A 15039-nucleotide genomic window follows, 5' to 3' on the forward strand; every position below is an offset into this window, starting at 1 on the left:
CATTATTTTGCTGAAGTTCAGTTAGGTTGTTTTCATGTCTTGGCTATTGTAAGCGATACTGCAATAACCACGGGAGTGCAGATATCTTTTCAAGATGTTTATTTTGTTTCCTTTGGATATATACCCAGAATTCGAACTGCTATTTACATGTTAGCTCTATTTTTCAGTTTTGCAGACCCTCCATAGTGCTTTCCATAGTGGCTTCACCAATTTCCATTTCTACCAACAGTGCACAAAGGTTCCCCTTTCTTGACATCATTGCCAACACGTCTCTCTTTTGCTTTTTGATAATAACCATTCTAACAGGAGTGAGGTGGTGGCTTATTGTGCTTATTATATGCATTTCCCTGATGATTAGCAATATTGAGCACTTTTTGTACCTGTCAGCTGTTGTATATCTTTGAAATAATGTCTATTCCAGTCCTTCGCTATTTTCTAATTTGATTATTTGAATATTTGCTGTCGACATGTAAGAATTCCTTATATATTTTGAACATTAACTCTTATCTCATAGACGGTTTGGGAATATTTAACTCCGTTCCGTAGGCTGCCTTTTCATATCTGTTTCTTTTGCTGTGGAGAAGCTTTTTAGTTTCATGTACTCCTGCTTGCCGATTTTAGTGTCAACTTCATAAAATCATTGCTAAGACCAATGTCAAGATCCCTTTCCCTTATGCTTTCCTCTAGGAATTTTATAGTTTCAGTTCTTACATCTAAGACTTAAGTCCATTTCAGGTTAACTCTTGTGAGTGGTATGAGATAGGAGAACAGATTGCATTCTTTTACAAGTGAATGTTCAGTTTTCCTAGCACCAATCATTGAAGACACTGTCTGCTCCCCAGTGAGTGTTCCTGGCTCCCTTGTCAAGCATCAGTCACCCACATACACATGAGTCTGTTTCTGGCTCTTCACTCTGCTCCACTGGTCTGTGTGTCTGTTTTATGCCATCACCATGCTGTTTTGATTACTCTGATTACTGCGTGTTAGTCGCTCAGTCGTGTCTGACTCTTTCCAACCCAACTGACTGTTGCCCACAAGGCTCTTCTGTCCATGGAATTCTCCAAGTGAGAATACTTGAGTGGGTTGTCATTTCCTTCTCCAGGGGAACTTCCCAACCCAGGGATTGAATCCAGGTCTCCTACATTATAGGCAGATTCTTTACTGTGTGAGCCACCAGGGAAGCTTGATTACTACAGCTTGATTATACATTTTGATATTGGGAATGTGATGCCTGCAGTTTCTTTCTTTCTTGGGACTGCTTGAACTAATTGAGGTCTTTTGGGGTTTTATACAAATTTTAGAATTGTTTTTTCTATTTATGTGAAAAATGTCATTGAAATTTTGATAGGGATTGCACTGAATATATAGATCACGTTAGCTTGTGGGAACACTTTAACAATATTAAAATCTTCTGATTTATGAGCATAGAATATCTTTCAGTTTATTTGTATATCCAATTTCTTTCATCACTAAATTCAAGTGATGACAGCACGGAACTGTCATCTCCTTAGTTAAATTTATTCCTAAGTATTTTATTCTTTTTGACAGTATTATTAAAAGATTGCTTGCTTTATTTCTTTTAAGTTAGATCATTGTCAGTGTCTAGAAAAGCAGCTGATTTTTATATGTTGATTTTTTTTTTTAATCCTGCAACTGTACTGAATTCATTTAACAGTTTTAACTTGGTGGGCTCTTTTGAGTTCTCTGTATGTAAAATCACATCATTTGCAAAACCATTAAAGTCTTTCTACTACTTGCTATCACTAGGAATTTCAGTACTATGTTAAGTATGAACAGTGAGGGGGGCAACTTTCTCTTATTTCTAATATCAAAGAGAAAACTTTCAGCTTTTCACCACTGAGTAAAATGTTAGCTGTAGGCATATTATTTATGTCCTTTGTTATGCTGAAGCATGTCCCTTCCATACCTAATTTGTTGAGCGTTTCTAATCATGAAGATGTAATATAATCACATCTACTGAAATAATATGGTTTTCATCTTCCATTCTATTAACGTGGTGTATCACAGTTATTGATTTATGTATTTTGAACCACACTTGCATTCAAGGGGTAAATCCCACATGATCATGGTGTGTGATCCTTCTAAAGTATCCATTTTTTGAAAATTTGTATTTTTAAATTAAAAAATTTATTGATATATTTGATGCATAATATTATATAATAGGTTATAATAGATTTATAATTTTAAAGGTTATACTCCATTTATAAATATTGATATTTCATTTATTAGATAATATATCCTTGCTACTTATTTTATACAAATTAGTTTATACCTCTTTATCCCCTATTCCTGTCCTGCTCCTCCCCTTCCTATGGTAATGACTAGTTCATTCTCTGTATCTGTAAGTCTCTTTCTGTTTTGTTAGTTACTTACTAGTTACACTAGTTTATTGTATTTTTTAGATTCCACATATAAGTGATATCGTAAAGTATTTGTCTTCCTCTGTCTGACTTGTTTCACTTAGGATAAGATCCTCCAAGTCAATCCATATTGCAAATGGAAAAGTTTCATTCTTTTTATGGCTGAGTAGTGTTCCATTGTACATCTATACCACACTTTCTTTATCCATTCACCTGTTAATGAACATTTAGGTTGCTTCCATATCCTGGCAATTGTAAATAACACTGCAACGAACATTGGGGTGCACGTTTTTTAATTAGTGCTTTTTCTTGTTTGGATATGTACCTGGGAGTGGAACTGCTAGGGCATACGGGAGTTCCATTTTCAATTTTTTGAGAAATTTCCAGAGTTTTCCACAGTGGCTGCACCAGTTTACATCCTCAACAAAGGTGACAGCAGTGTATGAGGGCCCTCTCCCCACACGCCTGCTCACACTTGTTATGTGACAGCACTGTATGAGGGCCCTTTCCCCACATGCCTGCTCACACTTGTTATGTGTAAGCAGTGTATGAGGGCCCTTTTCTCCACATTCCTGCTCACACTTGTTATGTGTGTTCTTTTTGGAGAAAGGCATTCTGGCAAGGCTGAGGTGATATCTCATTGTCATTTCAATTTGCATTTTCCATATGATTAGTGATGTTCATCATCTTTTCATCTGCCTGTTGGTCATCTGCGTGTCCTTTTTGTAAAAAACATCTACTCAGATCTTCTGCCCTTTTTAGAAACAGAGCTGTTTATTGTTTTTGATGTTGAGTTGCATGAGCTGTTTATAGATTCTGGATGTTAACCTGTTATTGGTCATACCATTTACAGATATTTTTCCCCATTTAGCAGGGGTTTTTTGTTTTGTTTTGTTGATGGTTGCCTTTTTTTGTGCAACAGCTATTAAATAGGTCATAGTTGTTTATTTCTTTTACTATAGCAGAAAGAGCCTCCCAGAATGTCAAAACAGGTTAGCCTATGTATTGCCCTAGGAGTTTTTGGTCTTACATTTAGAACTTCAATTTTTACACTTAGGTGTTTAATCCATTTCGAGTTTATTTTTGTAGGTAGTGTTAGAGAATGTCCTGCTGTCTTTCTTTTACATGTAGCTGTCCATCTATCCCAGCACTACTTTTTAAAGATACTTTATTGTATACCAATGCTCCTTGTCATAGATTAATCTACTATAAGTGTGTAAACATTTCTGGATTCTCTTCTGTTCCATGCAGCTGTGTGTCTGTTTTGGGGCCAGTACCATACTGATTTTCTTATGAGGCAAAGCTTCTTCTTTTCTCAAGATTGTTTTACCTTTGGGGTCTTTTGTGTTTCTGTATACATTTTAAAATTATTTGTTCTAGTTATGTGAAAAATGCCCTTAGTATTTTGATAGGGATTGCCCTGAATCTGTGGACTGCCTTGGGTAATTTGGCCATTGTAACAAATTTCTTACAATCCAAGAACACGGTTTATCTTTCCATCGCTTTATGCTGTCTTCAGTTTCTATCATTACCTTAAACAGTTTTCTGGCTATAGGTCTTTTACCTCGTTAGGTAGGTTTCCATCTTGGTATTTTATTACTCTGATGCAGTGGTAAATGGGATGGTTTCCTTAATTTCTCTGATAGTTGTTAGTGTATAGCAATGCATCATATTTCTGTGTATTAATTTTGTATTCTGCAACGTTTATCAAATTCACTGACGAGCTGTGGTGACTTCAGAATTTTTGATGTGTAGTATCATGTCATCTGCAAACAGTGATGGTTTCACTTTCAAATGTGGATTCCAATGTGGATTCCTTTTGTATCCTTTTTCCCTCCAATTACTGTGGCTAGGGCTTATCTTTTGTGTACCTACTGAAGGTTTTTGCTTTGTGGTTACCATGGGACTTGTATAAAGCATATCATTACTATAATAATCTATTATAATAATCTATAATATCTATTATTATTATAATAACCTTACCTCAATTGCATACAAAAATTGGCTCTTAAATAGAACTGTCCATTAATACTCCAGGAGCATTTTTCCCCAATTCCATTTTAATCCATTCTTAGGAAACATAAATCATTTTTTTAGGAAACATGGATCATTCTGGAAACTGAATGTATCATGTCCTCAGAGATACATTTAAACATAATTTTCATACTCACAACCCAACTTCGTCATATTAAATCTGTCATACATCTTTAAAGCAGGAGGTTTAAAAGTAATTTTCTGGGCACATGAATGAAAAAATTTTAACTCAATGTTAATTTTTCATTTTGGAAGAGTGATTGTTTCAAGTAGCAAATTGCATCTGAGTATGCTTGCACCATTATTTTTATTTTCTTTCACTATAATTACCTTGCCCAAATAACAGAGCCTCAAGATCACAGCTTCCTAGAAGGGACAGGATTTAAAGCACAGATATTTACAAGAAAGTTTTCCAAAATTAAAAGAAAAAAAAACAACTAACATCAAATAAATCTCCTTGGCTACTTTTAAAAAGTAGGTTAGTAAAGAAAGAGTTTGTTTTCAACTTGACTATAACCATTACTTGGGCCCACATTAAAAATATTTGGAACCTATTGAATTGCTATTGCTTTGTAGTTCCTGAATTTTAAAATACCCCATGGATATTGTCTGCTCAGTGACAGTTAAAAAATTGTTCTGCTCTCACCCATCCAACACCTTCATCCTGGGTAGTGATCCTGTTTCTTCCAGGCATGAAGAACTGCCAGTCAGTGAAGGCTCCAGGGTCTAGGCTTCTGCCATTCCCAGTGATATCGTCTGTCTCAGACATCAGACTCTACCGTTTCAGTCTCACTTTCCCTCGTCAGCCAGACTATTGATCTAGTGGGTCCCCTACACACTGCACGCTGGGAAGTTTTAGGTGTCACTTTCACACTGAACAGAGATTACAGTGCAACTGAGGAGCTCAAAGTCATGGATTGTTCACTTCTTTTCAGTCCATTGAGTGAAAACGGATGTGTACACTAAAACAGTTCTTCCTGCATTTCCAGATACAGTATTTGGTAGGATACTGAGCCATGGACGGCCCGCTGGTACCCCAGCGTTGTGGAACCATCTTCTATTTCAACTTGTCTACAATCTCCTAAATATTTGGTAGGATACTGAGCCACGGACGGCCCACTGATACCCCAGCGTTGTGGAACCATCTTCTATTTCAACTTGTCTACAATCTCCTACATCAATTTAGTCACTAGAGCCTGGAGTCTGGTCATTAATCTAGTTTTAAACACTTAATCTGTGTGGTTATCACAACAGGATTGTGATGTGATTGAAAGTTGCCAAAAGACATAGCAAAACAAGATTAAAATTCTTTAAGGACAGCTTATGGAAACTTATGGAGTTGATTTCATGAAGCAGGGGAAAGCACAACATGCCCCAAGGCAGAGGGAGATTCCAGAAAACTTTAAAACCAATCTGGAAGGATGAGTATGAGGTAGTGTAGTGTGATTTAGAATAAAGTTTCCTAAAACTTAACTGAGTCTCATAGAGCCCTTTCAGGGACATAGGTTGGATGGAGAATAAGTGAGGACTTCAGTTTTGAACATGTTACATTTAAGTGTCTTCTTACACCAGCTGGAACCTGGTAGGCTCCCATCACAGTCATCCTGGGAATACTCCTGACCACTGGTCTCTGTTAGGGCCAGTGTTTTCTGAATTCATTGTTGTCTGTTTCTTACCCTTGATTTATCCCTTCATTTGGGAGGAGACTCTTAAGAAGATGATGATTAAAAGGTAAATAATATGAAAATGCATTTATTCTACCCTTATATTTAATAATGTAACCTCATGGACCGTAGCCTGCCAAGCTCCTCTGTCCAGGAAATTCTTGCCAGAATACTGGAGTGGGTAGCCTTTTCCTTCTCCAGGGGATCTTCCCAACCCAGGGATCAAACCCAGGTCTCCCACATTGCAGGCAGATTCTTTAACATCTGAGCCACCAGGGAAGCCCATATATTTAATAAGTTGAGGCAGGGATAAATTCATGTCATTTGTTATTTGAACTCTACCCAAACTAAATAACAGCATGCAGTTAGATAAAGTTTTATATGAAATCTTATCTGTTTCCAAACATTATAAACCAAATATATTTAAATACCAACAGATACTTATCATTCTAGAGTAGGTATCGCTGTCCCTCAGTGCACTGGGGGAACTGCTCTGCTGCCTTCTAGGTTCTGAGGCTGGCTTTCATGGCATCTGATGCCATCCAGATTCCCAGGCATTTGTGTAGACTGTTTATTCTTTCTGAAACTGTATGATTTATTTATTGCTAATTTTCTCAATAGACAAATGCTGAAATCAGAACTAACAAAACAAATGTTTACTTCTTGCTTCCATAAACTCTGATATAATTCAGTAGGAATTCTCCATCTGGTGACCTGGGAACTCAGGGTCTTTCCGTCGTGTAATGCCACCATTTCAATACGTGGCTTTCAAGTTCACTTTGACAGAGAAAGACTTGAGAGGAAAGACGCTAGTTTTTAATTGCTTTGGCAATTAAATTAAATCGTGTCACTTCTGCTCATGGTACTCGGCAAAAAACAAGTCATTCAAACCCAGGGTTTCTAAATTTCGACCATATTGACATGTGGACTAGATACATTATTCTGCTGGGCTGGGGTGGGGGGAGGCCGTGGGGGGTGGTTGTCTTACACATTGTGGGATATTTAGCAACATGTCTGGCTTTGTCCACTAGATAGCGGTGACACCCTCGACTGTGACAAATGTCTGTTAGCACTGCCAGGGTCTCCTGGGAGGCAGAATCACTCCTGGTTAAGAATTACTACTCATCTAACTGCAAGAAAGTCTTCTGGGAAAAATAAAGAAGCACATGAAATGTTTTATGACTGCTAATGGTTCTCTCTATCACAGGAAGTTTTAAGCTTCCTTTTTCCTTAGTTTTTCAATTTTCACAAAGAGTGTGACAGATTTTCAAGAAGGTCCCAGTAGTCCCCACCTCCTAGCACTCATGCCCCATGTACATCTCTCCTGAGGATGCAGCTGATGCAATGACTTGTTTCTAAGCAACAGAATATGACAAAGGTAATGGGTATCACTCCTATGATTAGATGTGATTTTTGTCTTACTGGAAAATTCTCTTTTGCCTTCTTGGCATTTATGCTTTGGCAAATCATGTTGCCATATTGCAGAGGTCTACAAGACAAGAGCTAAGGATGGGCTGTATCCAGAAGGCTGCAAATTGTTGAGATGCTAGTCTTGTAACCACAAGGAACTAAATCCTGCCTAATTTGTGAGTAATCTTAGAAGATGAGCCTTCCCTGCTTTGCCTGCAGATGAGACCCTAGTTTTGACCAACACTTTGATTGCAGCCTTGTGAGAGATTCTGAAACAGTAGGCCCAACTAAGTTATTAATATGTTTGGATTCTTGACCCAATGAAACTGTAAGATAATGTATAGTTTTGTTTTCTTTTTTTTTAAATTAAATTTTATTTTTTTAACTTTCCAATATTGTATTGGTTTTGCCATATATCAAAATGAATCCGCCACAGGTATACATGTGTTCCCTATCCTGAGCCCTTCTCCCTCCTCCCTCCCCATACCATCCCTCTGGGTTGTCCCAGTGCACCAGCCCCAAGCATCCAGTATCGTGCATCGAACCTGGACTGGCAACTCGTTTCATATATGATATTATGCATGTGTCAATGCCATTCTCCCAAATCTCCCCACCCTCTCCTGTTTTGTTTTCTTCATAGTCATTTATTACAGAGCAATGGTAACTAACGGGCTTCCCGGGTGGCGCTAGCAGTAAGGAATCTGCCTGACAATGCAGGGGACATAAGAGACACTGGTATGATCCCTGGGTCAGGAAGATCTCTTGGAGGAGGAAATGGCAAGATGGCTGAGTGGGTACTCAGACATTCTTGCCTGGGAAATCCCATGAACAGAAGCCTGGAGGGCTACAGTCCACGGGTCGCGGAGTCAGGCACGCTGAGCACCAGCGGTAACTAACACAGGCTCCCCAGGTGGCGCTGGTGGTGAAGAGCCCACCTGCCAGTGCAGGAGACAAGAGAGGGGCAGGCTCTACCCCTGCGTCAGGAAGATCCGCTTGGAGGACGTGGCAGCCACTCCAGTATTCTTGCACGGAATCCCATGGACAGAAGTCTGGTGGGCTATAGTGCATAGGGTTGCAGAGGGTCGGACATGACTTAAGCGACTTAGCATGCGAGCAATGATAAATAATACAAAATGCCTTATGGTAAGTCTTTTCAAATTTATTTTTTGAGCACTATTTGGGCCACTTAAATGTATAAATGTGGGTTTAATTTTTCAAATTTCATTGATAAATAACTCCCCTTTGTCTTCTTTATATCTCCTCCATGCTCAAGACTCCCTTTATTCAAATGTTAGACCTCCTGAATTGTGTCTTTAATTTTATCTTTTTGTTCCCATTTTTCCTTTGTCTTTATTATACTTTCTAGAGATCCCATAAACTTTATCTTCCAAACCTTCGGTTGAATTTTTAGCTTCCATTATTACATTTTTAATTTCTGAGAATAGTTTCTTTCTCACACTGCTCTTTTTCTATAGCCTCCCTTTTTCATGGATGAAAACATTTTCATTTATTTCTCAGAAGATAATTATTATAGATTAAAAAAATTCCTTCTATCATTTTGCACTGTTTCAGTATTCTTTGAGTTTTATTTCTTTACATTTTATTTTTACATTATTTTTTTACATTTATTTCATTCCATGTCTATTATACTGGAGTTTGTTTTTCAAATATTTGGTTTATCCTATATATCTGTCATATTTTAACAGCTTTATTGAGGTATAAATAGCAAATAATAAGGTATGTGTGCTGTGTGTGTGCTAAGTCACTTCAGTTGTGTCTGACTTTTTGCAACCCCATGGACTCTAGCCCGCCAGGCTCCTCTGTCCACGGTGATTCTCCAGGAAAGAATACTGGGGTGGGTTGCCATTTCCTTCTCCAAAATAATTTAATACACTATGATATATATATTATGCTCATGGAACCATCACTATTTTTGAGAAAATTAACCATCATTCCCCAAATAGTCTTCATGCCCCTTCTCAATTATTCATGACAAAAGGCAAAAGAGTAAAAAGGCGAGGGGAAGCCATGGATGGGTTGTTGGGGCTTATTAATTAATGGGCCTCATCATGGAGAGATTGGGAAGTGATTATATTAATGATATTACTGAATAACACAGTACCCCTAAACAAGCAGCTTAAAGCAACAAACACCCATCATTTCCGTTTTTCTAGGTCAGGGATTTGGGCCTGGCCTTTGGCTCAGGGTCTCTCAACGGGCCGCTGATCAAGACGCTGGCAGAGTCTGCAGAAAGTTCCTGCAGGGGGAGGGTCCAAGCAGATTCTGGTGAGGGTGGGTGAGCCCCAGGCCTCACTGCTGTTGCCTGCTTGACATTCAAGACGCGCACTGGGAAAACCCGGTAGTTCATTCCCCTCAGGGTTGCTGAGCGTGAGAGAGAGTCTCTAAGACAGAAGCCCCTGTCCTTTGTAACCCAACCTTGGAAATGACATCTCCTTACTTCTGCCGTACTCTGTTCGCTGCAAGTGCATCACTAAGTCCAGTCCACATTCAAGAAAAAAGAAGCAGGCGCACTCATGGGCTCCGACGCGGGGGCTGGCCGCCACTGCGGCTGCGTGGGACTGCGGAGGCCGCGTCCGCCCCTCGGCGGCCGGCAGGAAGCCGAAGGTCAGTTTGCGGGTTCCGGGCACGTGAACCGGAAGCCTCTGGAGGGCTGCTGTTCGGCCTTGCGCGCTAGGTGACCCTGGATTAAAATTACCATGCGGGAAAATACGAGGAGGCAGGAGACAAGAGGCGTAGAAGGACTCAGAGCAGGCGATGGCACCCCACTCCAGTACTCTTGCCTGGAAAATCCCATGGACGGAGGAGCCTCGTGGGCTGCAGTCCACGGGGTCACTAACAGTCGGGCCCGACTGAGCGACTTCACTTTCACTTTTCACTTTCATGCACTGGAGAAGGAAATGGCGGCCCACTCCAGTGTTCTTGCCTGGAGAATCCCAGGACAGGGGAGCCTGGTGGGCTGCCGTCTATGGGGTCGCACAGAGTCAGACACGACTGAAGCGACTTAGCAGCAGCAGCAGCGGCAGAAGGACTCGAGTGAACCTCCTCTCAGGAAAATGCCAACCTCACGACTAACTTTTGAGGAGCCACTGACAACTAAAAAAAAAGAAAGACTCAAAACTACCTAAAAAGGCATTCTACGCCCAAGGAGAAGCCCCGATGAGTCAGAGGAGCGCTCTGAGCCCCACGTCAGGCCCCTCAGCCTGGCATCTGACGTCAGAAGGAGGAGGAGCCCCCGAGCGTCTGGCTTTGAAGGCCACGGGGCTCCAGCGGGAGCTCCAGGGATTGGGGGACAGAGACTCCATTCTGGGGGAGCGCACAGATGTTACACACGCCGAGACCCAGGGCAAAGCACTGGGACTCCTGAGGAGTCACGGCTGAGCCGACCGCAGAGCTCGGGGGTTTCTCCAGGGGAGGCAGGCGTCCGCAGTGGCTCACTGCAGAGGCAAGGAGACCAGTGACGAGGCTCCCAAAGCATTCACCTGCGTGAGCTCTCCTGAGGTCACCACTTGGGCCCCACCCAAAGCCTGCAAGCTCCAGTGCTGGGATGCCTCAGGCCGAACAATGAACAGGGTGGAACCACAGCCCCATCAGCAGACGTGAAGCTGTCCTGACCCCACAGCCACCTATAAACACCTCGCTTGACATGGCCTGCCAGCAAAGGTATGCTCTCGTGCCTCTGCACATCCATCAGTAAGTGGGCAGCCACTAGTCCCTCCCGCCAGGACGCCTGCACAAGCCTCTGGACCAGCTTCACACACCAGGGGGCAGACCCTGGAAACAAGAACTGCAGTTCCCTGCGGAGTGGAGACCACAAACAAAGAAAGTTACACAAAAGGATGGCAGAGAAATATGTTCCAGGTGAAGGACGAAGGCGGAACCCCCAAAGAACAGCTAAGTGCTGTGGAGATGGACAGTCTATCTGAAGAAGAATTCAGAGTAATAATACTGAAGATGATCCAAGATCTTGGAAAAATAATAGAGGCACAGACTAAGAGGATACAAGAAATGTCAAAGTCCCTGGTTCAATCCCAGGTTTTAGCAGCTGTGTTTGGGTATCTCTGGTGGCTCAGATAGTAAAGAACCTACCTGCAATGCAGGAGACCTGGGTTCCATCCCCGGGTTGGGAAGATCCCCTGGAGAAGGGAATGGCTACCCACTCCAGTATTCTTGGCTAGGAAATCTCATGCATGGAGGAGCCTGGAGGGCTAGTCTATGGGGTCACAAAGAGTTGGACACGACTGAGTGACTCACACACACAGAAGCTTTAAAGAACAAACAGAGATAAACAATAACTGAAATGAAAAATACACTAGAAGAAATCAATAGCAGAATAAATGAAGCAGAAGAACAAATAAGTGAGCTGAAAATAGATTGATAGAAATCACTGCTGCAGGACACAATAAAGAAAGAAGAATGAAAAGGAATGAGGACAGTCTAAGAGACCTCTGGGACAACATTAAACTCACCAGCATTTGCATTATAAGGGTCCCAGAAAGAGGCAAGAGAGAGAAAGAACCTAAGAAAATATTTGAAGAGCTACTAGAGGAAAAGCTTCCTAACATGGGAAGGGAAACACCTGCAAGTCTGGGATGCGTGAGAGTGCCATACTGGATAAACCCAACACACCTGGTAATCAAACAGACACATGTTATCAGATTGACAAAAATTAAAAACAAAGGCAAAGCATTAAGTAACATACAAGGGAATCTCCATAAGGTTATCAACTGATTTTCAACAGAAACTCTGCAGGCCAGAAGGGTGTGGCACAATATATAGTTCAAGTGATGAAAGGGGAAAACCTATAACCATGAATACACCTACCCAGCAAGGTTCTCATTCATATTTGATGGAGAAATCAAAAGCTTTACAGACAAGCAAAAGCTAAGAAAATTCGGCAGCACCCAACCAGCTCTACAAGAAATCCTAAAGGAACTTCTTTAGGTGGAAAAGAAAAGGCCACGACTAGAAACAGGAAAATTAAAAGTGATAAAGGAAACAGAAAGTAAAGTTGGGAAATCATTCAGAAACACATATGATACCATATTTAGCATACAGTGAAGTAAGAGAGAAGGACAAATATCTAAAGAAATGACACAAACTTATTTACAAAATAGAAACAGACTCACAGATTTCAAAAACAACCTTATGGTCATGAAAGGGGAAAGATGGTGCAGAGGGAAAAATTAGGAGGTTGGGATTAACATATACACATTACTATATAAAGTATATAATCAATAAAGATCTACTGTATAGCTGAGGGAACTCTACATAATACTCTGTAATAACCTAAATAGGAAAATAATCTGAAAAAGAATGGATATGTATACATGCATAACCGAATCACTTCACTGTACATACAAAACTAACACAGCATTGTAAATCAACTACAACATAAAAATTAAATTTATAAAAACAGTAAAAAAAAAAAAGGGGGGGGAGTATACAAGGGCATAAACATCAAGAAGCAGGGACCACTGGAGGCTTTTTTAGGCTCTGTCTAGCACAAGAGTAAAGTCATTTCCTTGGGGAACCCCCAGATATCTATAGGCCTTTTCCTTAGTATCAGACAGGGACATAGCCCAGACTCCTACCTGAGGTGTCATTGTGGCTCCTAGAGAGAGAAAGGAGATAACAGGTGGAAAATAAGGACTCTGAATTTCACCGTTCTGTGTGAAGACATTACCTTCATTCATTACAACATCCTTGCAGTCTTTGAAGGTCTTTAAGCGGTGAAATAGTATGATCAAAATTCTGTTTCAAAGGTATTACTCTGACAATTGTGCAGACTGAACAAGAAATACTTAATGATGTGGGACTATTTCAATAGGTATTGAAACAGAATAGTTAGAGAATATCAAAGACTGGAAGAGGTGTCTTACCAGAGGAGCAATTGATTTCCATAGTAACATACAGATATGGGGATGGGCTAATGGGGACATATAAGATAATATATTTTTTCCCTCACTTTTCTACCTCTGAATGACTCAACCGTTGCTGGTTAGAAAAGATAATAGGATAGGACTTTAGGCTTGAGGCTAAACTACTGAAAGTGAGAGGCGCTCAGTTGTGTCCGACTGTGACCCCATGGACTATACAGTCTGTGGAATTCTCCAGGCCAGAATACTGGAGTGGGTAGCCTTTCCCTTTTCCAGGGGATCTTCCCAACCCAAGGATAGAACCCAGGTCTCCTGCATTGCAGGCAGATTCTTTACTACCTGAGCCACAAGGGAAGCCTATTCTATTCTAGTTCTCAACTATGGTTTCTTAACATGCTGGCATGTTTACATAATTGTGAGGTATATTACAAATAATTTGTTCTTCAGTCAGTTCAGTTGATCAATTGTGTCTGACTCTTTGTGATCCCAGGGACTGGGGCACACCATGCCTCCTTGTCCATCACCAACTCCTGGAGTTTACTCAAACTCATGTTCATTGAGTCAGTGATGCCATCCAACCATCTCATCCTCTGTTGTTCCCTTCTCCTCCTGCCGTCAATCTTTCCCAGCATCAGGGTCTTTTCCAATGAGTCATCTCTTTGCATCAAGTGGCCAAGGCATTGGAGTTTCAGCTTCAACATCACTCCTTCCAATGAATATTCAGGACTGATTTCCTTTAGGATGGACTGGTTGGATCTCCTTGAAGTCCAAGGGACTCTCAAGAGTCTCCTCCAACACCACAGTTCAAAAGCATCAATTCTTTGTCACTCAGCTTTCTTTATAGTCCAACTCTCACATTCATACATGACTACTGGAAAAACCATAGCCTTGATTAGATGGACCTTTGTTGGCAATGTAATGTCTCTGCTTTTTAATATGCTATCTAGGTTGGTCATAACTCTTCTTCCAAGAAGTAAACGTCTTTTAACTTCACGGCTGCAGTCACCATCTGCAGTGATTTTGGAGCCCAAAAAAATAGTCTGCCACTATTTCCACTGTTTCCCCCTCTATTTGCCACGAAGTGATGGGACCAGATGCCATTTTCTGAATGTTGAGTTTTAAGCCAACTGTTTCACTCTCCTCTTTCACTTTTATCAAGAGGCTCTTTAAGTCTTCTTCACTTTCTGCTATAAGGGTGGTATCATCTACATATCTGAAATTGTTGATATTTCTCCTGGAAATCTTGATTCCAGCTTGTGGTTCATCCAGCCCAGTGTTTCTCATGATGTATTCTGCATACAAGTTAAATAAGTAGGGTGACAATATACAGCCTTGACATACTCCTTGTCCTATTTGGAAACAGTCTGTTGTTCCATGTCCAGTTCTAACTGTTGCTTCCTGACCTGCACACAGATTTCTCAAGAGGCAGGTCAGGTGGTCTGGTATTCCCATCTCTTTCAGAATTTTCTACAGTTTATTGTGATCCACACAGTCAAAGGCTTTGGCATAGTCAATAAAGCAGAAACAGATGTTTTTCTGAAACTCTCTTACTTTTCCAATGATCCAGCAGATGTTGGCAATTTGGTCTCTGGTTCCTCTGCCTTTTCTAAAAACCAGCTTAAACATCTGAAAGTTCACGGTTCACGTATTGTT

General features: G+C 40.8%; 1 protein-coding gene across 12 annotated transcripts in view; it reads right to left on the minus strand.

The window, feature by feature from the left end:
• The window catches only part of TMEM232 (transmembrane protein 232), a 346766-nt gene that overhangs the window by 86707 nt on the left and 245020 nt on the right, over positions 1-15039 (minus strand). The window contains exon 15 of one of the 12 annotated variants that reach the window (XM_061424544.1): positions 8106-10190. The exons of the other annotated variants lie outside the window; for them this stretch is intronic. Within the exon in view, the coding sequence (XP_061280528.1) occupies positions 10116-10190 (75 nt within the window). The 3' untranslated portion in view covers positions 8106-10115. Of the gene's footprint in view, positions 1-8105; positions 10191-15039 lie in introns of those variants that run through there. 12 annotated transcript variants of the gene reach the window in all.

This window comes from Bos javanicus, chromosome 7, assembly GCF_032452875.1.
Source record: "Bos javanicus breed banteng chromosome 7, ARS-OSU_banteng_1.0, whole genome shotgun sequence".
Taxonomy (NCBI): Eukaryota; Metazoa; Chordata; class Mammalia; order Artiodactyla; family Bovidae; genus Bos; species Bos javanicus.